At 43.3% G+C, this 8,638-nt stretch overlaps 1 protein-coding gene across 1 annotated transcript in view; it reads right to left on the minus strand.

Moving 5' to 3' along the window:
• SAXO1 (stabilizer of axonemal microtubules 1) overlaps positions 1-4,716 on the minus strand; it is a 66,512-nt gene extending 61,796 nt beyond the window's left edge. The window contains exon 1 of the mRNA XM_066363056.1: positions 4,565-4,716. Coding sequence (XP_066219153.1) covers positions 4,565-4,716 — 152 coding nt within the window. The remainder of the gene's footprint in view (positions 1-4,564) is intronic.
• Positions 4,717-8,638: the final 3,922 nt, after the last annotated feature.

An 8,638-nucleotide genomic window follows, 5' to 3' on the forward strand; every position in this document is an offset into this window, starting at 1 on the left:
TACCAGAGGGAAGGAGATGTAGGAGGGGAGTGGGGTTTGTGGGGGAAGAAGTGAAGGGAGGGAGTAAAGAGGGACAAATATATAATGGAAAATGATTTGACTTTGGGTGATGGGTATACAACATAATCAACAGTTCAAATGCTATAGAAATGCTTACCTGAAACCTATGTACTCTTATTGATCAATGTCATCCCTTTAAATTTAATTTTCTAAATAAAATTTTTCCAAAAAAAATTCTAACTTGGTAAGTTATTTGATCTATGAACCTAAGGAAATAATTTGGGGCTCAGTTGCAACATTTAAAGACATTGACTCCTATTACAACTCACAGAATTGGTCTAAAGATAAACTAGATAACCAAAATAATACTCACCATTTATTCTATATGCTAACATCTTAGAAATACTATTTCTGAACCATTCAACAACCTGGCATACATATTATGTTTCCCAATTTACAACAGCCTGAGATTTAAAGAAATAACATATCGTCTCCATACCCAGACGGGCAGTACCTCCAGTGTGTTTAAGATGTTGAAGAACTCAATCAATATTGACTTTTCTATCAAGTAGTCTAGTAGGAGAGAAGATACATGATTAAATGATTATAATATAATGATGTGTCAATAATATGTATATAAAGAGTACAGTGCAAAAACAGAGAAAGAAGGGCCTGACCAGGTGGTGATGCAGTGGATAAAGTCAATCAACCTGGGACATTAAGGTCCCAGGTTCAAAATTCTGAGGTCACTGGCTTCAGTGTGGGCTCATCCAGTTTGAGCACAGGCTCAACAGCTAGAGTGTGCTATCACCAGCTTGAGCAAGGTTATCATAGACATGACCCCTGGTCACTGGCATGAGCCCTAAGATCACTGGCTTGAGTAAGGGGTGACTTGCTCAGCTGCAGCCCCCTGCCAAAACATGTATGAGAAGCAATCAATGAACAACTAAAGTGCCACAACTACAAGTTGATGCTTCTCATCTCTCTCCTTTCCTGTTTCTTTCTCTCTCTCTCTCTCTCAGAGAGACAAAAAGAAGAAAATGATTTCGAGATCTGGCTAAAGGGAAAAAAGGTAAGAAAGTTCAAAGGCATTAATACTTGAATCAGGTGTAAAGTATGAGGTGGCAACAGAAAAATAGGAGGCCGGGGATTTCAGGCAGAAGTTCAGATGCAAAGTCACGATGGTGTGACAGCAAGGGTGTTTGGGAAACAGGGCATGGAGGAAGAATGCAGGCTGGGAAGTAATAAATGGCAGAAACCAGAAAGGGTCTTGTGCGCCATGCTTAGAAGTTCACACCTTGTCCTCTTGGCTAAGGATGACGTGGTCCATCTGCTCTCACTGCCTCTCCCCACAAGCCAGACATTACAAATCACAGCCCTTTAGTACACTTCCGACACTCAGGCAGCCACGACCAATCACCTGGAACTGGCACTGAAACAACCATTTGCCATCCCAACTCTAGGCAATGGGAGGCTGCAGGTTTTTTAACAGGTAGCTGGTAAGATAGGCTCTGTGCATAACAAACCTCAAGCAGGGTAACAGTGAGGATTGGTCAAGGGACAGACTGCAGGCCCAGTGAGCAATGAGGAGGCCATGACAGCAGTCCTTTGTGTTGTGCAAATGAGAGGTGCATACCCAGATGAAGTCAGAGCGGGTGAAACTCCAAGATTTGGTCTAATCCTTGTCAGGGGCATGTTATGGTAGAGAAAGCATTGAAAGCGCTCTCTAAACAATAAAATCCAACAGCCAGGACAAACTGATAGTGGAGTTCAGATGACAGTAAGACCCAGGAGAAAGGACTGGAGTGGGAGTAAAGCAGCCAACCAAGAGAGAGAGGTGAATGCGTTCACTGACCTTGAAATTCCATGCAAGCACGGGGCAGACTGGCCACAGCAATACTGTAACACCCTAGGTGCTATCAGGCTTTAGTCATTTCCTGCAACATTTGGGTGCTCATTGAAAGATTATTAAAAGGCAATCAGTCACAGTTTCTACATCATGAAAAACGCATATGATATTTAAGTATGTAAGTTAAAAAACACACAGATATACCCAAGTGTGCACACAGACATATGATACAATTAAGAAGCATTCCAACCCAGAACATGGGGCAAGAAACTGGTTTCTTAAGTTTGAGAGGTAGCTGAATACTGGGTACAGGAAGGCGGGAAAGCACCAGACAGAACTGGGTTTCATCTCTTCTGGGCCTCAGTTTCCTGGACTAAAAAATGAGAGGACCGAAAAAAAGAGTATTTTTTTAAGTGAGAGGAGGGAAGGCAGAGAGACAGACTCCCACATGCGCCCCAACTGGGATCCACCCAGCAAGCCCACTAGGGGGCTATGCTCTGCTCGTGTGGGGCCTTCACTCCATTGCAACCAGAGCCATTTTTTAGCACCTGAGGTGTAGGCCATGGAGCCATCCTCAGTGCCCAGGGCCAACTCACTTCAATCGAGCATGGCTGCAGAAGGGGAAGAGAGAGAGAAGTGAGAAGGGGAAGGGCGGAGAAGCAGATGGCGCTTCTCCTATGTGCCCTGACCAGGAATCAAACCCAGGACATCCACACGCTGGGTCAACACTCTACCACTGAGCTAACTGGCCAGGGCCGACAGACTGTTCTAACATTGTAATGCTGACTCCAAACCCTCATCTCAGAAGAAAACAGCAGTAAGGTTTCGGAGCGAGTTCTTGTAATGAGCTCAAGAAAGGCTAAATCCTTCCTTGTGCAGATCCGGTGAGGGTAGCAACATCAGGTCCAGAAACATGGTAATACGATTGAGAAAACCGAAAACACATTGTAAGTGAAGGCCTGGGGAACATACGCATTTGGCTTTCAGACGCTGACTGTTTTTGAAATAAAACTTTAAAACGTGCCATAAAAAGCAACTATTCCTCCGGGGGAAGAGTGGCCTAAAGTGTCTTTGATTGTAACGATGGGAAAGACTTTCATCTGCGCTCTTTATGAGGTTAATTGTAACTCTCCCCCAAGCTCAGAAACCTTTTCTGCATCTTGTGGTTGTAATCTGACACGCTGCATGATAAACCTTCGTTTTTCAACAGGCACATTCCAAAATGTTAAAACGTAAGGCTCAGAAAGCAGTCAAATGAGTGAAAGCTGATAAGAAGCTGTTTTTACTAGCCAATGTGCTCGTACACACATGTGCATGCACACACACACACACACACACACACACATACTCACACACTCACACACAGCCTGCAGACCTCCAACTACATCTGGTGCAAGTCCTTTATCTTTTAAACTTCTGCTCTTCTGAGTGATCAAGCTTCACCAAAAAGGACACCAAAATACGTACAGGGGTGAGCAAAAGTAGGTTTACAGTGGCAAGTACTTGAAACACAGTTTGCTCTTATATTATTAATTATTAATAATTGTAATAATTTGCTCTTATCTTATTAATTATTATATTTATTATTAACCTACTTTTGCCCACCCCTGTGTAAAGGCCATAGGACAATGCCTGGCACATGGTGCTCCTTCACTAGTTTATAACTGTTATCATTTTATCCTCCTTTTTCTTCGTTACTGCTCATGAGTTATAACTCTGTTAGGACTTAGCAGTCATTGAGAGAGATTTATTTCCTCGGCTGAGGTCATCTTCATGGAATATATAACCACTGAAACCACCAATGGAATGCTGTTGGGTTACCTTCTTTAAGAAACAGGCAAGAGACACCAAAAATTTGTTGTCTACACAGATGGAAAACTTCACCACGTTTTTCACAATTCTTTTACATACCAGGCCTCAAATGAAAACTGTGGTTCATACTTTCTTCCCATATGCTAATAGGAATTCATCGCGTGCTATATGTCTGTGGCTACCTCATAGCAGGCTCACTAACTATAATTATGTGTTACCATTTATTGGTCATTTACCACATGCCAGTGGTATCTTTCTGCTCATTCAGTTCTTACATCTTCCTGACAACCCTGTGAGATGCTGCTACCTTCATCTCCATGAAGTGTCTGAGACTTGGCAAGGTCAATTGTCTAAAATCATTCATTCATTCAGGGAGATATGGAGTTGGTAAGGGCTGGGACATAAACCTGAACCATGTCTTTTTTAATCCAATGTATTAATGTTTTCCACTAGATTGCAACTGCTAAATAAAGAGTCCTTAACTTAGGGTCAACTTCAGGGGATCCTGAGCCCCAGGGAACTGTATATAAAATAATGCATGAACACATTTTCCTTTTACCATATTTTGAAAAAGAGTCCAGGACTCCAAAACAAACAAACATACCAGAACGACTCAGGTGAGACATATCTTACCATCTTTGCACACTGTATCACCCCTTCCATCACTGTCCTCAGCACCCAAAAGCAGCACTCAATACATGACAAGTATTCAACCACCAGTTATGCTATTGATCCAATTCTCTTCCCTGGTCCTTTCTTGCTCACCACCCCTGACCCCTAAATGAAGACGCCATGAGAGTGATGAATCTTTTAAAGTCTGTTTTTTAGACATGCACAAGCGAGAGCTCCATCAGCACAGTTCCAGAGCCCAGCTTTTCACGCTGCTGCACTTCACAGCCTCACACTGTGAATAAGCAAACAAGGCCCCATCCTGCCTCCTCATCCAGAACACCGACATCTGCTTGTGCTGGCCCGAAGAGCTCGCCCACTGAGGAGATGCCCAATGTGGCCTGGCCCAGCACACCTGGCCGTTCCTGCTGGAGCTCCAGCTCCATTTTCAGGGTCAGCCATCAAGTAATCCTTTGCTTTATAAACAATCACACATTTTAATAAAAGCCATTGTGCAAGGTGAGCTTTTACAATATGTGATTTCAGTCTGCAGCTGCACCTACAGATGTCCCACTTTCTAACTGAACCGAGTATAATAGCTATGAAAATAATAACCCATTATAGCACTTTTGGCATGCCTACTATGTGCCAGGTACTATTCTAGATGTTTCCATCCATCATCCTGCAATCAGACATGGTCAACATTTTGCAGATGAAGAACATGAAATTCTATTAGAGGTTTAAATTTACTCAAGAATTGAGATCTGACTACATGTTGGGCCAACATCAAAATCCTTATGCCTACCTCTCTCTCCACACTTCCTCTTTCTCATGCAGCCCAAATTACTCTCTCTTAAAGTCTACTTGAGTTGGAAAATAAGAAACTTTTAGACCTCAGCAACTTAAGTAGCTACAAAATAATATCATTTCACAGCATTCCACTAAAATGGGACAGCACACAATGGATGAAAGAAAAATTAGTGTATTTCTTAAATCTATTCTAGATGCTTCATTAAAGGTCATTTTTAAATCCCTCTATTCAATTACATTTATCAAATTTCAAGGCACTGAGCTAGGCAGTAGAGAGACCCAAAAGATTATGATAATTTTGGCCCCCACCTAATGGATCTTCCAATGAATTGAGCAGATTAATATACAAATTGTTTAATATACTACTAAACAAGAGAGGAAGAATTTCATAGCATGCTAATGGATCTCAGAGAAAGAAAATAAGGACATATTTGTTTTCCTGTGGGGAGAGGGTAAAAAAAAATATGATTCAGACTTCACGATGTGATAGCATCAGAGCTGAGAAAGGGCAGGCTTCTGCATGTCAAGGAGGAGTGGACAGAGGTAAGGGGTGTCTGAAGAGAAGGATGCGAGCACAGGCTGAGGAAGGAGAAGGCACAGGGTACATGACTGGATGGTCTATAGCTTTTGGCTAGAGCTCTTGGCCTGGGGATATGCATGTGGCCAGAAATGGCACTGGGAAGGGCTGACTGAGATAACTAACAACAATACGAGCTCAACTAAGGTTTTGGTTTAGGAGAGTGAGCTAATCAGCTTTACTTTCCAAGAAAATTAACCTGACCGTAGGGTACTGGCTACAGGGAAAAGAGTCTAGAAGTGGGAGACCAATTACAGCTGTCTGTTTATGAGATGAGGACCTAAACTGGGGATGGAAAAAAAGCAAATGAGGACTTAACTCAAGAGATTTTCCACCAGCCTGACCAGGTGGTGATGCAGTGGATAGAGTGTCGGCCTGGGACGCAGAGTACCCAGGTTCAAAACTCCAAGGTCACCAGCTTGAGCATGGGCTTATCTGGTTTTTTTGTTTGTTTGTTTTTTTACAGAGACAGAGAGAGACTCAGAGAGAGGGATAGACAAGGACAGACAGACAGGAATGGAGAGATGAGAAGCATCAATCATTAGTTTTTCGTTGCGCATTGTGACACCTTAGTTGTTCATTGATTGCTTTCTCATATGTGCCTTGACCATGGGCCTTCAGCAAACCGAGTAACCCCTTGCTCGAGCCAGTGACCTTGGGTCCAAGCTGGTGAGCTTTCGCTCAAACCGGTTGAGCCCACGCTCAAGCTGGCAGCCTCAGGGTCTCATACCTGGGTCCTCGGAATCCCAGTCCAACACTCTATCCACTGCGCCACTGCCTGGTCAGGCAACTTATCTGGTAAGCATGGGCTTACCAGCTTGAGCATGGGATCATTGACATTCCCATGGTCACTGGCTTGAGCCCAAAGGTCACTGGCTTAAAGCCCAAGGTCGTTGGCTTGAAACCCAAGGTCATTAGTTTAAGCAAGGGGTCACTGGCTGGATGGAGCCCTCCCAGTCAAGGCACATATGAGAAAGCAATCAATGAACAACTAAGGTGTCACAATGAAGAATTGATGCTTCTCAGCCTGACCTGTGGTGGTGCAGTGCATAAAGCATCGACCTGGAACACTGAGGTCGCCAGTTCAAAACCCTGGGCTTGCCTGGTCAAGGCACATATGGGAGCTGATGCTTCCTGCTCCTCCCCCACTTCTCTCTCTCCTCTCTCTAAAAATTAATAAATAAAGAATTGATGCTTCTCATCTCTCTCAGTTCCTGTCTGTCTGTCTCTCTCTCAAAAAAGGAGGGGGGGGAGATATTTCTCCAGGATTTGGTGATAGACTGTATCAGAGTACAAAAAAAAGGAAGTGCTGTTCCAGAGTCATGCTCCCTGAAATAGGGTGGCTGAAAAGGGATTTTGCTTGGGAAAGAAAAATATTTTTCAGTTATTTGAATTTTTGAATTGGCTCATGTGTTTACACTCTTAGGATTAACAAGTTAGAATAATTACAAGTCTAAATTCATGGGGTGGGCCTGAAAACCAGCTCATTCCAGCATCCTTTCCAGGCTTTGAGTTTGCTGAGCTCGTTCATGCAGCTGCGTCCTGGCATGTTCGGACTGAACTCTCTGCATCCACAGTAGGCACTGAGGCGCTGTGCAGGGGCATGTGTTTAAGTGTGCAAGTCACAAGCGTAGCAGAAGGGGGTGCGCAGCTGTGGGAGGTCATATTTGGAATCTGTAGTTTGAAAGGAAGCTTTGGGAAATGAAGAAGTCAAGTTTAAGCAGCGCATTAAACCCACTGAAACTGGTACATGAGTCACCAGCCCCCAAGTGAGCTTGTAAGGAAGGTCTTGTCAAAAGAGGAGACTTGTCTCCCCTCCCCCAGCCCTGAGCAGCGGAGGGAGAACGAGGCCAGAGCACTGTGCTGGAGCTCAAGGGAGCTCTCACCCTGGCTGGGCCAAACTTACTTTAGGGAAATTTTCCAGATACTTGTAAGCAAACTGAGGACAACTAATGTAACAAGCTTTCAAAATCTGTATTTTTTTTTTTCTAATATCAAATAATGGCACTATATTTGATTTGTGGGAGGAAGTGCATTTTTTTTTTATTTCAAAAACAAAACCCAAGATTGAAAAGTTGGAAAATACAGAAGGGTATTAAGAAAATTTAAAAACTCCCCCAGAATTCTCCTACTGCGTCCATCAGAAGTTTGGTCTATTATTTTCTGGTCTTTTCCACCTGCATTTTTTAACATAGTCAAAAGATTTTCACCTTTAAAATGTAATTATCCTGGAGAGCATTATCTAAGAGCTAAGGAATAAATTGACTCATGGACTTGTGAAATTCAAATCGGACCAGCCGCTAGCCCAACGCCTGGCAGCAGAGCAGGTGTAAGGCATTAAAACTACTTCAAAGACTTTCCTAAGAACCTCTGGAAATAGATATAATTACACCTACAAGAAATCACTTTAACAGAAATGGTTGTTTTCTGGGCTTCTAGGTTATTTCTTTGCAATGGTGTTTTTTGTTGTTGTTTGTGGGGTTGGTTTTTTTTTTTTGGTTTTTTGTGGGTTTTTTGCAATGGTGTTAATTAAATAGCTTGCTAATGGAAAGAAGGGAAAGAGAGAGGAGACGACAACCCCACTCACTCCAGTTCTTCGTCATAAAATGTCTGGTGGTATTTTCATAACAATTTCACATCTATATTATTTGAGGAAAGCAAGGCTGGCCCACACCAACCACAAACAAGTCTGGAAATTGAGGCAAATAGAAGCAAGTGACTCACCTAAGGTCATACAGGTGGGTTGGAGCAAAGCCAGGACTAGACTCGGGTGTTCTGCACCCTTGACCCCCCTCCAAAAGGGTGCTGGAGCAAAGGGGCCAGACTGAAGCTCCTCACTCATTCTGGAGTCCTCCCTGAGTCAGCAGGATCTAGTCATTTCAGCCGTTTCACCAGGCCAGCAGGCAAAAAGAAATACCCACTCTCCCTTTCTGTGCCTCCTTGTGTCTCTCAAGTGCTTTGTCAGAACAGATATTCACAAA

The sequence above is a fragment of the Saccopteryx leptura genome, chromosome 2 (assembly GCF_036850995.1).
Source record: "Saccopteryx leptura isolate mSacLep1 chromosome 2, mSacLep1_pri_phased_curated, whole genome shotgun sequence".
NCBI lineage: Eukaryota > Metazoa > Chordata > Mammalia > Chiroptera > Emballonuridae > Saccopteryx > Saccopteryx leptura.